Source organism: Protopterus annectens, chromosome 2.part0 (assembly GCF_019279795.1).
Source record: "Protopterus annectens isolate FY-2018-M chromosome 2.part0, PAN1.0, whole genome shotgun sequence".
Taxonomy (NCBI): Eukaryota; Metazoa; Chordata; order Ceratodontiformes; family Protopteridae; genus Protopterus; species Protopterus annectens.
Window position 1 is genome coordinate 320,882,580 of NC_056728.1, and position 16,741 is coordinate 320,899,320.

Sequence of the window (16,741 nt, forward strand, 5' to 3'; positions counted from 1 at the left end):
CTTGTAAGCATAATTGACTAAGCTTGTGGGGGGGTGGTGATGTATTCATCATAAGTATAACAGCTGCATTTTGAATCCTTCTCTGTGAAAATCACTTGAAAATGAATGGCCTTCCTAAGTGAGATGAGCTTCTTTCTCCTCCTCAGGACATAGGTCTGAAGCTCGGCTAACAGGAGGAGTAACATACACTGTTTTGCTACAAGAAGTGGTTACTTGTCAGTTCTCCTTTATATCCGTCTTTTGCAGGTGATTTCCAGGGAATAACTGTCCAGTTTGGGGACCTTTTCGTTACGTTTTGTAGTATTATTGCATTATGTAAAGTATTTTCTCTCTAATTTGGTTGCCAAATCCTGGAAAAGATGAGAGATCTGTTACATACCCAGAACAGTTAATGTACAAGGGTGTGGAGAAAATGCAAGTTATGCCAAAGGATATTTTTACTTTCCTAACCTTTTGATTTACTGTTTTACACTCTTGTGGGTTGATGAAACTTGCTCCTGGTTGCACTCTGGCTTTCAAGAAGTTGTTTCTTGAAAGAGCAGTTTTTCTGCGATGTCCGCAGTTGTTAGCCTTTAAAAAGGTCTTTTATATATGTGGCTCAAACCTCTCTCCTTATGTTTTGGGGAGTTAGGTATTTGTGTAGCTCTGCTCGGTTTTGGAAGAATGAGCTCTGATAAGAGCTGTTGTGCCCTTGCTGAAGTGGTACAAAAGAAACACTGAGAAATTATACACACACACACACACACACACACACACACACACACACACACACACACACACACACACACACACACACACAAAAGGATAGCCCACACCAGGGTGAAAAAAAAGCTCTTATAAGAGCTAAAACCAGCCTTTTTAAAGGCTAATAACTGCGGACATCACTGTAAAATGGCTCTTTCAAGAGCCAACTACTTGAAAGCAAGAGTGCAACCAGAAGCAAGTTCATCAACCCACAAGAGTGTAAAACAATTGAAATTATTTATCCCTTCCCCCAGAGCAGGCTACACTCTTGGAAGGGCCATCTCCTTTTTAATCTTAACATTTTTGTTTAGGAACGGACCACCAAGTGTTCTGTTGTGAGCACTGCTTGTATTTTGGTAAGGAAGTGCTACAGCAGGAAGTGAAATAATTGACAGAAAACAAGAAAAAACTCCACACTACAAAGTTTCTTGTTTTTTTTTTTTTTGTTTTTTGTTTTTTTTTTTTGGTCGACCCAGTATAGGTTGTATACTGGGTTTTTCTGAGACTTCGAGGAATACCACAGATTTATCTTTTTGAAAAAATTGAAGGCCTACATTAACCAGAAAAAGCTTGAGACTATGGTATTTTGCATCTACTTTAGGTCAGGGTGAACCTTTTACCAATGTCCTTGAAGACCAAATAGCTTTGAAAGATGGAGTGACTGAAGATGCTGGTGTATGTGAAGCTTTTGAAATAGTACAAATTGTGCAAATGCTTGCAAATGTTAGATCCGATGAAATACTTGTATGCCACCAGTCCAATGCCTTGTTTCTGTTAGCTGTCTAGTTGTCCTGAGCCCCCACCCCGATCGTATCTTATCATTGTGTGTATTGTTTTAGTTTATTTTCATGTCCTTTTTGCTGGCTTTCTTTGGATGGAAGGTTGGCATTGTTGTTAACATGTATACCTCACAGAATGCAGGTGCAGGGTTTGAATCTTACCAAAGGAAATTGGCTAGGCTTAAAATTGCCCACAAGGGCAGCTAGCCTAGTACTTGCCTGTGAACCTATGGTTGTAGGGTTGTGTGCCTTGCAAACTGTGCAGTCATGTGTCCTGCAGTTGCTCAGGACTTTGCTGAGGTATTTGAGATGTTTAGCCCTGGTGACTGGTTCCTAGGCACCCAAAATTGGCATACAGATATGCCATTTCTCCAAAATTGCAGTCTTCCCTTTCAGTTATGTAAATCGTCGGAGATGCTTACTATCTTAGTTGAAAAAAATACAGACAAGAGCCTAGGCTTTTTGAAAAAATTCTACCCACTGACTGCAGGCAGTACTTCAGCTTCGAGTTGTTTCCAGGACCACTTTGAGTTTGCTTTCTTGCCTTTTGACCTTTCCATGGTCCCAAAGGCATTTACAAAAGGGCTAGCTCTGGTGTTAGCATAGTTAAGTGCATAGGGGAGATCCATCTTTGCTCTAAGTTGGATGATGGGATCCAACAGCAGAGAGCATGCAGAGGTCACTGAAACTCCCAATGAAAGTTGTTGTCCATGTAAGCTTCTCTTTGAAACAGTCAGAATCCAGCCTGGTCCCAAACATGTAAAAGGTTTTCCTAGGAACTTTTATGAACACTGGCAGGGGGCAGCTGTATCTCCCCAGAGACAGTGTTCCAGTTTAAAGCATACTTTTCAGACTTGGCACTGAACCTTCATATGCCAGCTACATGATTCCTCTGAGCATTAGGTCATGCATTCTTCTCCAGCCTAACAATTCTTTAGCTAGACTGCATATAAGGAAAGTAGTGGTGCCTAAAAACCTGTGGTAGTAATGCACCCACCCTGTGCATCAAGAGATTTCGCTGATCTTCTCCATCAAGAAAGAGTTTTCATGTGGAGTTCAGCAAGTAGAACAGAAGTACAGCAGTGCCTTTTGTGGGCCTACTGCCAGTTTAACCAAAAAATAATCCACTTGCTGTTACCAGCTGTGCAGATTAGCAGTGATGATCCATCTCCAGACCACTTACATCCCGTCATGTAACTTTGTGGCAAACAGGTTAAGCACAACCATGCTCAACTTATGAGTGGAAGTAGGATGGGTTTCCCCAAGTATGAATGACTTTGCATCAGGGAGAATTTGTCAGCTAAAGATTCCTTTCCAGAAAACATTGGCAGTGAATGTTTTTGACATGCTTTCTGCATTTCGCCCACCCCATTTCTCTCTTCTCAGTGCTGCAGAAAGTCCTAATAGACAAGGCCATTGTCCTAGTAGCCCCTGTGGGCAAGACAGAATAAATGACAAGAGGGGATCATCTTATGTTTCTGCAGCTTTGTACCCCCTGAAACACAACATATAGCTTCAGTGCAGCCATTCTAGAGAACATCAGCCTGACTTGTTGGACTCTCCTGGTTTTCTGCTTCCTGGGGAATAACCACTAATGAAATAAATAGGCCTGAGCTCCTTTAATATTTGGCTTGGCAGAGCTGTTTTCAGGGACAGTTTCACATGCCTTTAAGTGGCATCTTTTAGCTGTTGCTGCTCAGATCCCCTTGGATCTTCCTTTTGCCCTGCCATTCTGTGGTTCAGCATGTATTGAAAGGGTGCTGCACTTGAAGCCCACTAGATAGCTATTTGCCTGTCCTGATAAATATTAATTTTATGATGAAAAAATTATAAACCCACCCATCCCACATTCTTCCAGGTGAACAGCAGCATAAGCTTTCATCAAAAGGTATTGGCTATGGGCTTTTGTGAGACTGCCAGAGAGAGTCATCTCACTGCTTAATACTCATCCCAGGAAGAAGGTTTCATGCTGCACCTGTGATTCCTGCAGTAAACCGTACAGATGTACATGTAATTCAGAGCAGCATTAATGTTCCAGTATGTAGATCAGTGATGCAGTTTCCTTAGTGAGACCAGCAAAGAGAACACAACTAGAGCAACTTTTCTCCTAATATTAGGCATGTACCTTTTATGCCTTTTAGTCTAGAGTAGAGATAACAAAAGGTCATACATTAAAAAAAAGAGAGGGGAGAGATGAGATGTTTATCTAGAATAACAGAGAAACATGGTTAGTACTTGACAGGTCCCAATTTCTGTACCTCCCAATTTCTGTACCTTTGACATAAGGGGAGTCCCAACCGCATGAAATCAGGACATTTCTAGGCAGTGGTCTTCAAGGGTTGTACCACTAAGGATCCAGGAGCAGTAGATGCAACTAGCCAAGGCACACGGTCAAGTTACGTTTGGCCACAAAAGGAACATTGGGCAAGTTGTTCCTGCTTTCTGCTGTGCATCAGACTTGTGTTCTGCAGTTGGAGAAGCTCAGCTCAATGAGGATGTTCACAGTGCTATTGAAATCAGACCATTTATGTGGTATGTCTGTCTTCAACTAATTCCCATGGATAATGATTTATACAGCAACAATGGCTCCCTTAGTTGAACAGCTATTCTAATGGTTTGTACTCCAAACAGATGCACTTGATCTTTTATTCTTGCTGGGGTTTTTTTTTTGTTTGTTTGTTTGACAGTGGCAATGTACAAGTGTGTTAGTAAATCATATCTTGTGCAAAAATGCAAAACTATATATATACGATACGGCTGCTCTGAAGGGTCTTTGGATGGTGAAAACTCCTCGAACTTCATATCTTGAAATGAAGACCAAAGGTTGTTAATGGCTGTTGGAATGAGAAGTCATTTAAAAATGCGGACAGCACTCACATTGTTAGTTGTATTTCTTTCCATTTTTTCGACCAGAATTTAAGATATGGTATTGCAGACTTTATACCTAAAAGTGAAAGTAATCTAGCAACAAGAGCCCTCCTTGATTGGTACTATGGTTTGGTTTATCTTCTTGACCAATCATCATTTGACATCCTTTTCTAGAAGGTTCCACTTTTGGGGATGGATACTTGCCTGTAAGGTGGATGTCACAGCATTGCACTTTGCCTACATAAACTCTCTTTCCCCAACATCTGCCCCCTTTTTTGACACTGGTACACTTTGGATTCCAGTTGTCAGAAGTGACTTATTGAATGAACTGGTCATGGATTGGGGGAATCATGGTGCAGGCTTCAGCCTAGACTGTTTAGCTGCTGGTAGAAGAGGAGTCAGGGGGGAGCCTGTGCCAGGCTCTGCAACTCAAACACAAAAGATTGAGTGTTTGTTTGACTCTTGATAGGATTTGGAGTTGTGGGTGGGGAATTCACATTAGAACATTGATTGACATCTGTTGGCCCAATACATCATTTTTGTCTTCTTGCAAACTTTCCTTGGTATTCTGTAAATGACCATGTATGGGATTCATCTGCCCCATCTTCTTTTTCATGCCATTTACATGTTTGCATTGACCTTGGCTATATTTGGAGGTGAGAGTCAATTGTGCTTGGGGCTTTCTTCCCATTTGTTCTTCTAGATGTCATGTTGGGGTGATCTTCATTTTCAAGATGGATGAAACTATAAATGTCCCAGAGTTCCTCTGGCTTATTCTGCATTAACATCTCTTTAATGAAGGCTGTGTGGCAGTTTAAGGCTTATTTCTACCAGGCCAGGTCAGGCCCTTGAAGTATTATAACCAGGTTAGCTGGTCATCCTTCCCTTAAAGCCACCCTTTGCTGTTATTTTCATAAACTTTAGACACATCTGTTTTCTGCAGCTCCCCAGAGGGCTGATTCCGTTTATTTTTTCCAGCAGATTAGAGCAGAAGCTAGTCATGATATCCCAAGGCCAACCTCTGTGTGCCATTGGCAGGCATTAATTGTATGTGCCTGCATCATGTCCCTTCTGTTCTGGCAGGTAGAGTGGCCTGAGAACAAGGGTCAGGTGAGTCATGCGGAAGAGACCTCAGACGTGCATCGTACCTGTCCAGATTCTAGGCCCATTGTGGAAAGAGCTTTCTTAATCTGGAGTCAGGGAAAATCTCTCACCTTCATCTTTGATCTTACCTTGCTAGTGTAACTCTGTATAAGGAAATGTCTTTTGGGGGAGGGCACAGATATGTACCTGTAGCAAATGTGTGGGCTGCATTCATCATCTTAGGGGATGAACTCACCAGCCACATACTTAATACTTCCTTTGACAGGAGAAGGATTTCTGGGCAGGGGCTTTAATCTTGCTGGATAGCCTCCCTTGTCTGTAACAAGATGCCTGTCTTTATCAGAAGGTCTACATCATCTCCAGCTGACCTCCAGAATAAAGAAAAACCTTGCAGTGCTCCAGGCATAGGGCGGGGAATGGCCTGCTTCTTCCCATCCTTTTTCTGGTAGGCCTTTAAGGCTTCCTGTCCACAGCCACTTTCATTGCATCTTGGATCTCAAAATGTTCTGTGAGGAGAGGCAGCACTCTGTCTTCCTGTGGGAACTGCTTATTTGGCAGTTCAGCAGAAAGTTGGCAGTCTTTTCCTGTTGCCTCCCTCTGTTGCTGTTTTGGATAGTCTTGCTCCTTTGTAAGGGGGAGGGGGGGGGTTGTAGCAGAAACAAACTTCCTTGCTTGGTGAAGGCAACTACTGCTATTCTTCCTGGGAGAAAGAAAGCTCTACCCTTCCCTCCCTTCAACCTTTGGGCTTGCATTAGGGCCCTGCATTACTGTGTTGAGAGAAGGAATTGGAATACTTATTTCCCCTTTTTTGAGACAAGAATGTAGATGCTATTCCCTTACCACTTAGTAGTGTGTAGAGGGAAATTTTAGTTTCACGTAAATGCCATTCCAGGTGTCCATTGCTGGATAACACCTGTAAAGGAGAACTCCCTTCTTTGTCCCTTCTCAGATTGTCCAACTTGGGTTATTGATATTTTTTAGTAGACCACATGAGTTTCCAAACAGTGTTTCTTGGGAAAGAACATCCTCTGATTGAGGAGTTCTGTGGGCTTCTGTTTCGGGAGACCATCTCTGCTATGCTGTTTTTTTTTTTCTGATCTAGCTGCACTTTCTTCCAGGGGAAAAATCCACCTGATTGGAGCGTATCTGCTTAGATGTAGGGCTACCCATGCTATTTTTGGGTTGGTGGGCTCATTTTCTCTTGGGGTGCTTTGGCACCCGTCATTACAATCATCTGAGGCTCTTGGGAGAAGAACTAGCTTCTCCCTACTTCCAAATCCTTGGTGCTAGTTTTTCAGTTGATACTGGGGTTTTTCAGAGGCCATGGATTATGTGAGGAAATTTTACATCCTGTGGTTATCAGTGATGAATTGTGTGGAGGTGCCTCACTTAAATTTGACCTCAGCCCAGTAGTCCCAATGGACATTCAGTGGGGCTTCCTGATTGGTAAGACTTTTTTAGGTTCTTCATTCATTAGCATGGCAGATGGTTTATAGTCTAGTGAGAGAAGGGATCCATATGTTATACCCCATCATCCTCTTGCAGGGGTTCTCTTTCTTCTCAGTGTCCTTTAACAAACTGGTTATGCCCATGGAACTACTTTAATATCTTTGATAAGATTCTGTGACACATCTCTTAAAGTTGCCACTCTCATCTCCACATAAAAGAAATGCAGCCCTTAAACCAATGATCACAATTGTGTCTTAAAGGTTTGTTGCCCTGAAGACATTCTTTGCCTTTTCATAGGGAATTCTTGATCATGTCTACTTCCTGTTTAGCTGGAGGTTAGTTTTTTTGCTTGGAGGGTCCTTTACTTAACATTTCTGTACCTCACCTTTCATGCGTGTTGTTGTATACTTGCATCTCCTTAGAGGGCTACAACTCAGACTTGGCCTTTGGTGCTGAGACTTTTTTCTAGATGTGTAGGCTTATTCTCCTCCTTGGTATCAATCACTTGGGTGCTTTTCTTCTTGGATGATTGGCTTCTTGCTACATGGTGCTTTCTGGTTTTCATGAGGTTCCTTCAAGAGAAATCGGGAGCTATAGGAAATACTTCCACTTGTGTACCAGGTGTATGTGTTTTGTCTGGGGGGGGGACTGTGTGGTACCTAGTAACTGCTCTTGCAGATTGCTGTACAGGTCCCAGTTTGATCTTGAAGCCTTTTGCTGGGACAGCTCCTTTCCCTGGGCAAGGTGCAGGAATGGAGGCTTAGGTTCAGTTTGTTTCGGCAGCCCCCTTACTTAAGGGTGCTTTCCTTTTTCTGTTGGATGTAGCTACCTTTGTGTTGGTTTGAAACTTTTCATTCAGTAGCCATGTGTACCTGTTTTCTCTTGGGACTTTTGGTCCTATGGTGTGAGGGCTTATCTGAGGAGGTCTCTCTCCTTGCTCTGCTACTTCCAGGTGTCCTGTCTCTGTATCCTGCAGTGAAGGGACTATGAGCTATGCGATATGTTAAGGGTCCCTCTTTTTTTTCTTTTTCCTCCTCTTCTAAGAAGGGGTCTTATTCTGTCTGTGTCCTCCTCCTGGTTTCCCACTTTCACTGAAAAGGGACTTGTGCATGGGGGGGGGGGTCTGCCCCCAGTAGTTAGTTACAGTATGTTGAATGGATCACTCATCTGCTGGCACCTTTGGTGTAGAAAACAGAGACTTCATCTTAGTGCTTTTTAGCTCTGGCGCCTGCTCCTTTCTGCCTTTTTGCTTGCCCATACTGCACTGTGTTCCAGTTCTCTTTGATGTAGACATCTCCAGTGCTTTTCAGACCTGCCATTGCATTGATGTGCTGCTTACTAGTGTCCTTTAAGTCAGTGACACTTCCTTCCTAGGCTGCTTTTACGGTCCTTGGCTGTGGTGGGAGTTGCAGTGGTAGCTTCTGGTTAGGTGCCCTAGGTAGTCAGTCTTACTGTTGATCTTAAGTTTATCCAGCTCATTCTATCTTAGATGTTTTTCTCTGTTAGGGATTCATCCTAACCAAACTGTTGGTTAAGGAGTGTCCCTAGTGTTGGCTATATAAAGACCTAAATAGCATAACTTGGTAGTCCTAAATGGAACTTTTGAAACCTGAGTTCATTGAAGATTACAGTGAGTGGTTTCTTCAAACTAGCCTGAAATCAGTTTTCAATTAAAGCCTTGTTGTTTGATGGATGAGTGGTTGGTTACATACTGGATCTTTTCAGCTTGTGTACATGCTTTTACAGTGCTCAATAGGAGGTGTGTCCAGGTCACAAACTACTTTTTTAGTATGTTGAACTATATTAAAGGAGGGGTACCCAGGCTGACATTACTTTGGATTGGCCCAATAGGTTTAACATGCAAATTAAGGTGCAAGCAAGTAGAACAATCGCATCCTGATTTGTCTCAACCAATGAGCCCCCTCCACCCTGAACACACCTCTCACTGAGCATTGTAAAAACTGTGTATGTAAGCTGAACAGATTCTGTATGTAACTTGCCACTCATCCATTGAATAAGAATAAAGCTTTTGTTTGGAAACTGATTTCAGGCTACTTTGCATTCATTCAACCAGAAGTGGATGAGGCAATGATACCTGATGCTCAGTAGCAGAAACCACTCACTGTAATCTTAAATCAGCTCAGGTTTCAAAAGAGCAGATGGCAAGTACAAAAAGTCCTGTTTTGGACCACTAACATATATCTCTATTTAGGTCTTTGCGTTGTTTCCCAATTACTTGGGGAGGCTTGGGATACAGACTCCACAAGTTAAGGATGCTACTATCCTTTAGTGCTGGATACATCAGATAAGCTCTTACTTGAATCATTTGATGGGTTTGTAATTTCCTCTCGGTCTACCTGTCTGAGTGAGTTATATGTCTAATAAGCCTTTGCTGTTGGATTTACCTGTAAGTATGAATACTGTATACTACTACTAGCACTTGGTGGCAGAGTACTAAGTATTAACTGTTCTTCATATGCAGGTAGAGGCTTGCTAATTGCAAGTGGGGAAAATGGCAAGCATAAGAGCTGAGTCCGCTTATGTGCTCTGTTTGATGTTGCAACGTGTTTTGTCTTGGACATTCATCTACATCAGGGCTGAGAACCTCTGGAAAACATAGTTGAGTGGACCTGTTAAGGAGGATCCTTTTAGATGAACTGATCTGGAAAGACTCTTAAGCTAAAACCCTGCACTCTGGCCCCTGACAATCTGCACCCACATTTCCTGCAGCTAGCAACAAACTCTATAGCTTATCCCATCAGCATACTCATTAACAGATCAATTAAATAATCCCTTGTTCCAGACATCTGGAAAAAAACATTCATTCTTCCCTTACACAAAGGTGGCACCAACACAGACACCACAAACTTTCGACCCATAGCAATTCTCTCACCCCTCTCTAAAATACTGGGAAAATGCATCCATGCCCAACTCCTCAGCCACCTGCATGAAAATCAAATTTTATGACCCACTCAGCAAGGTTTCAGACCAGGACACAGCACCACTGCTGCCCTCCTATCCTTCCTTGATACAGTTAACCGGGCATGGGATTCTGGTAAAATAATTTCTTCACTTTTCCTTGACCTCTCCAAAGCTTTTGATACCATTTCCCACACTATCCTACTCTCTAAACTATCCACCCTCCACATTTCTCCCCCTACCCTACAGTGGTACAACAGCTATCTATCCAATAGGCAGCAATCCACCAAATGGCAACAGTCTGACTCTCCCTTCCTCAGTACTTCCACAGGGGTACCCCAAGGCTCCATACTTGGTTCTCTCTTATTTAGCATCTTTATTAACAACTTTCACACCACTCTCCCACAATGCTCAGTAATCCAGTATGCTGATGACTCTACAATAATATGCACTGCAAATTCCAGCTCTGAACTCCAGCAAATTACCCAGAATGCCCTCACATCTACTGAATCTTGGATGCTTAACAATCATCTTGCGCCAAATCCAAAAAAAAAAAAAAACTAAACTAGTAATTTTTACTCCTAGGAAAACCACTCCATTTGATAAAAAAACTCTTCACTATACAAGCCCAGGACAATACCACTATAGAAGTTGTCCCACACACTAAATTACTAGGCATTATTGTAGATGAAAACCTTAACTTTGACCTACACATAAACAATAACATCAAAAAAACACACCAAAAGCTTGGTATGCTCTACAGGCACCAACACTTTCTTAGCCTCTCTACTAGACAAACCCTTGCAAATACCTTATTCCCTCTCTCCTTTATGGTGCCCCTCTCCTCACTAATATCCGAAACTCTACAAAATCCAAACTTGCTGTGTGTTACAACAGAATAGCAAAATTTGCCACCAAGGCCACATTCTCATCTCACCACTGTAAGTCACTGAAACAATTAGGGTGTCTGGAACTCCCCCACCATCTCTCATTCACCCATCTAACTACTGTGCACAAAATAATCTACAGACCCACAGACTATCCTGCTCTCTCAACTCTACTTGCCAAATACCATTCCAGCAGGCATCTAAGATCTGAAAATCATCTACTTCTAAAAGTAGATAAGCCTACCTTACCTGCTGGTCATCTCCTCTATGCCTTCACCGTCACCAAACTATGGAACTCATTTCCACCTCCTATAAGAAACACAGGCAGCACCACCACCTTCAGACAAATGTTGAAAAATCATCTCAACTCTTCCTGGCGATGTTCCTGCTCTATAACCTAACCTCTTCACTCTCCTTATATGATTACTAAACTCCTGTGTGTTTTGCCTCTAGTGACTGATATTGTCTCCATATTTATTTTTATCTTCACTTGTTGATACTGGTACAATAATACTGATCTCTGTTTATACCAATCTGATTGAATTCATTGAATTCTGCTTTAATGTATATTTTCTGTATATATTGCTGTAATCAAACAAACTAGATTCCTGCTTTTATGCATATATTCTGTATATGTTACTATATTTACTATCTGTAACACTGTTTCTGCTTCTGTACTAATTAATGTTTATATTTTTTCTGTATCCCGGAGCTTTTCTCCCCGGGCCTCCACTGAAAATGGGCTCTTTTAGGCCCAGTGGACTTATCCCGGTAAACAAATGCAATAAATAAATAAATAAAATAAGACTGTACCTTAATCTCTGAAGCCATTTATTTGCTAATTTTCTTTATTTAGCCAAGAATATTCTTTGTTTAATCAGTTCTGAAAAGATACCGATTTTTGTTTTTGAAACCGTTACTGATGACAGCAAAAGCACAGGGTTTGCAGGTTTCTTATGTATTAAACTTGTTTGATAATTTCAACTGAACTTTTTAATTTAATCACAGCATGGATCCTAGATGACTCTAGAGAGGACTTCATGTTTCATAAAGTGTAAAAAGTCAGGTAAAAAGTAAACGTGAAATTCAAAGATTACATAATCAAAAATTGTACTTGATTTACATTTGGTGTGATCAGAACTTTCAAATGCTTTGTTTACATCATGTAATGCACACATTGCCTATGATATGAAATTGGTGGATTACTTTAATTTCTGCATAACAAACCTCTGATTTTGAAGAAATTACTCAACATTATTTTATTATTGCCAATGAAGGCATTGTCCATTATATATGTCTGGCAATCATGGGAGCAGATAATCCATACTATATTACAAGAGTTATAAATTTGTGGATAAAAAAATGTGTGTCTTACTGTAGAAGTTAGACTGCATATGTAACAGCTTTTTTTATGCAATTGCAGACATACCGGCAGCTGCGTCTCAATGAACTTATAAAGGAACACTCAAGCACAGCAAATCTAATTGTTTTGTAAGTAGCAATAGTAAAGTGGAATTGTTTTCTATAGCCAACCAGTATGCATTGTCTTTTGGCCATTGTATTGCATTATGCTGACAAGTGTAACTCTGACAAAAATCTCAGGTTTGTTATAAAGGTGCAGCTTTAATGACATGTTCAGTTATCACCGATTTGCTGCAGAGTATGTAACCATCTGTCATAGGATTAGTTCACAAGTGTCATCCTTCGATACTAGGGATATTAAGAAAGAGACTCTCCTCTCCTTACACACCAGACTGGGCAAGGAATATCTGGCCAGTTGTATGACATTCTCCCCTTCCTTGAGTTATGACACCCTTGACAAAAGGAAGTCTCATCAGGCTGTCCTCCAGAATGAATTTCCCTTTGGAAGGCACTCAGTTTAATGAGGGAGTGACTAAAGAAGGACCTCAAAAAGGTTTCTGAGTCTTATAAAAGGTATTTGGACCTGTTGAGGATTGAGGAACCATGACCCACAGTGAAGATGCTATTGAGTTGGCTTCTCTAGAGACTGTTGCTCATTCCCGAGCCACAAGAAAGTGGACAGATTTTTTCAGGGTTGAGAACCCAGTCATAAATCCTGCAGTGGTCTCCATAGATATTGTCAGGTGTTCCAAGTTAGCTTCAGGACATAAATGCTCCCTAATGATTAGGAGAGCAGCGAACTAGATTGATTTAACATAAGGTACTTACTTCTGCAACCCTGACTTTTAGAACTATATATTGTCAGTCTCATGTTGCTAAATGTAGAGAATATGCTATCAGAATTACAAGCAAGGCCGTAGAGGAAGAGAGTATTAGTCTTATCCATACAGCTTTTAAGCTGGGAGCACATCATTAAACCTGGGTAGGATGTTGTCAACTCTATGGCATAGAGGGATATAAAGCACGGACTATGATCTAGATTACCTGAGATTGATTATTTATTCCAATTCTGGAAACATTAAATGGAGGAAAGAGAACAATAAATGTACTACATATGCTCATTTCTCCTAGGTGTGAGGAGAGCATGCCTGGAAATGTGCACTCTGATTGACTTCCTTCATGGAGACTAGAGAGCCAGAGGAGGCATTTGCTTCAAAGTGGTGGGGGTAGTGGTTCCTAAAGTCTTGCTACTCTCATTTTACTGATTGCACTCCCAACCCTTGATAGCAACTGGACATACTGGGGGAATGGCAAGACTTAAAAATAGAATCTCCCATGCTTGCAACAGATTATGGCTTACTCCTGGCATGTGACTCACAGAGGAAGCTTATGACAATTGCTACAACTTGAATTAAGTGACTGGATGGGGTGGGGGGTTGGGCAAGGGGGGGTGGCTTGATGGTCAGATATGAGCATAGAAACAAGTAGTAGTAAGGTATACTGGGTTAGAATGCAAGCCCTTCCAGATGATATCAGTGGGTAGTTGTTTGATGCTGCCTGCATAAGAACAGTCCCCGGCTTAGAATGCCAATGTGATCTTCATTAGTGCATAATGTCCCTTCTCAAAAGATGTTCAAAAAATTAGAAGAGAAAAGGACTATAGAATTTGGCAAACATTTGTTTCATCAGCCTTATACCCAGGTACTGTAGGAACTATCCTACTAAGTAGTGAACCTTATTCAAGGAGACCAGTTCAAGCAGAGGAGGGTCTTTGAAATGAATTAGCCCTGGCAAGGAAACAGAGGCAAATATAGGCAGCAGGGTTGGGGGAAGGGAAGTATACTTCCAATAAAGACACAAGTATGAGTATTACGGATTATTCCTCCAAAACCCAAGCCCTCATCCCCTGCCCTCATTCCATTTCTTGTTTCCCCAGTCTTGGGTGTGAGGCAGTCTGTCTCCAAAGCCACTTGCTTCTCAGTATGGTATGAGAGATGGTGTCATCAGTACACAGATTAGAGTGGGAGATAGTGCCATCAGTGTACAGGGTAAAGTTTAAAGTGTTCCCACCCTTCCTCCTGGGAATACTTCCCATCCTGCCAGACCAGTTAACAAAACACAGTCAGACTTGGCTCAGCTCTTCCCGTTTGGGCAAAAGGGAGTGCACCCCTGCAAGGACAGGGAAGGAGATTTTGTTTTAGACTATTTATGGTACCAAAGGAAGACAGCTAATGGAAGCATTTTCTAAATCTAAGTGAACAAGTTTTTAAATGTAAAAACAGTTCAAGATGCTAACAGTACATTGTTTCAGCCACTTTCTCCACATACTGCCTTATTAACAATAGATTTAATGTGTAAGTGATGATCAGGCAGATCATAAGCCTTTCTAGTTTGTTTCCTTACCCTTTGGTCTGCCCATAGTGACCAGAGTACTTACCAAATGTTTAGCATCAGTGTTAGGACCCAGGGGCTCATATTTACACCCTACTTGTACAACTGTCTCATTCAAGCAGCCTCAGTGGAGGAAGTGCGTAGTGCTGTGAAGTACTCAGCCATTTCCTCTTCTCTATGGTTTACACTGCATCTTTTCAAATGTAATTTTACACCAGGAAGACAGAAGAACTTCATATGATCCTGCTAATGCCACAGGACAAGGCTTTACAGTTGATTTATTTCTTACTCGTACTCAGCCACGAGGCACCAGTTTTGGTGCTGTTTTTTAAGGGGTCCAGGCTATATGTCAGCTTCTGTCTTTATGCTTCTTATTCCCTCCATTAAGAAGGAATTTCAAGTAGTGGTCACAGCTAGTACGGAGAGATCAGGTGATGCCATTTGTAATCTTAGAGGGCACACAAGCCTTGACTACCGATGCATTTTATGTAGCTTGCGGGACTTGCACTGCACCTTGAATTAGTCTTTATACCTGGAACCCCTCCATGACTCTGTGGTCTGTCAACCTGAAAGACATGATGGACCTCCCTCTAACTCTGAGGGCTTTCAAAACAGTTTGGCAGCTAAGAACCTTGAAGAAGGTCACAAACAGCACCCCATCAGATGTGGGAGCAGCGCATGCCATTTATGCAGAGTAGTAACCATGTTAGCTTGAGCATAGCCTGTCACCAAGGTATTTGTTTTCAGGCATCCTTTATCCCATAGGAAATTAGCAGCATATGCAGGGGCAGCAGTCATATTGTAAACTGGGGCCTGAGTTTTCCAGCACCAAATCACAAAGGGAAAGTAAATGAAGCATACTGTGTAAGAGGCAAGAAGGCGTAATGCTAGGAAATAATTTCAGAGGCTCTGTTTGTGGTGTGAATCAGTGGTCATCCTTCCCACTAGGGCCATGAAACTAGCAGTCTTAATTGTTTGGCAAAGCTTCTTTGTAATAGCTTATCCTATTCCTTGGGTAAGGTACATCTGTTTGCCATTCCATCTTACACTTCCCATGAATCCTGCGCTGTCTACCTACTGCACAATGAAGCTTTTCTTGAAGGGGTCTTGAAGTTAAAATTGCATAGGAAAGTGATTACTCCATCCTGAAATCTTAACTGTATACAGGAATGTTAACTGTGCATTTTTTTTTTAAATTCTTAATTTATTTTTGATGACTGTTGCCTTGCCTAGGAAGATATCTGAGCTTCAAGCAGTGATGTGCAAAGAGCTGTTCACCATCTTCCAGAAAGTCAGACTGGCCTTTAGGACTATTCGTTCATACCAGTGTCAGTATGTAAAATGGCACTTAGATACTCATTTGCCTATCTTCTGTCATGAGAGTTGAAAGATCTTGCACCTCCTAGGTAATCACCACCAGCTTGGGTATTACCCGACAGCAGGTGAAGAACTTAGATGAGATAAACAGCTGTTTGTATCCTTGATTACAGGCCTATCGTTTAAACAAATGTTTCCAAAATGACTACCAGACTGTCACATTTTGTTATGGGTGCTGCGGAGCAAGCATACTGGGCTTTCTTTACTAGGACAGTTGCAGCAACCAACAGCAGTCTTCCTTAAGAATGCATTTGCTCTCAGTGTATGCTTGAAGCATTCCCTTGGATTATGGTACATACCTTTTGCAGGGATTGCAAGTTGGACCTTCAGCTGAGGAGCAAGCTGGGTTTTGCTGCAGATTAATATGTTATAATCTTCCCCTTCCCATGGGAGCAGCTACCACTTTGGTGCTGTTCTCATGGATAATGAAGTATACTCACCATAAATAGTGTGTGTTGAAATAGGATCATTGCTGCATTGTATGCACCACCCCTTTTTTTTGTTTATTAGCTCACTTCCTCTGCCATGGGAGTGCAGAAGGTTTGTGGAGGTAAGACAGTTCAGCACAAGCAGAAAGTCCAATACACCACTGTATCTTCTGAGGGAAGGCTTCTGTGGGGGTTTCAAACAATGTACTAGGCAACTTAATGCAGAATCTCCAAAGGTAGGTGGAACCAAACATGTGATGTTGTCCTATCTTGCCTTCATTCTTACTAGGTTGGGTTCGGATCCAATCCTCAGATCCATCTCTACCTTTATTTTCAAGCTTGAGGGTCTCTACCCACTCGTGGCTAAAATCCCTTATCCCAGCATGCACCAGAACCCTCTCCAGATCTCGTTTGCCACTAAACAAGATCGGGT

At 41.8% G+C, this 16,741-nt stretch overlaps 1 protein-coding gene across 2 annotated transcripts in view; it reads left to right on the forward strand.

Annotated features, from left to right (window-relative positions):
* The window catches only part of SLC12A2 (solute carrier family 12 member 2), a 2,115,502-nt gene that overhangs the window by 2,054,895 nt on the left and 43,866 nt on the right, over positions 1-16,741 (forward strand). For both annotated transcript variants that reach the window (XM_044060802.1, XM_044060801.1), the window contains one exon: positions 12,174-12,241. In XM_044060802.1, the coding sequence (XP_043916737.1) occupies positions 12,174-12,241 (68 nt within the window). The remainder of the gene's footprint in view (positions 1-12,173; positions 12,242-16,741) is intronic.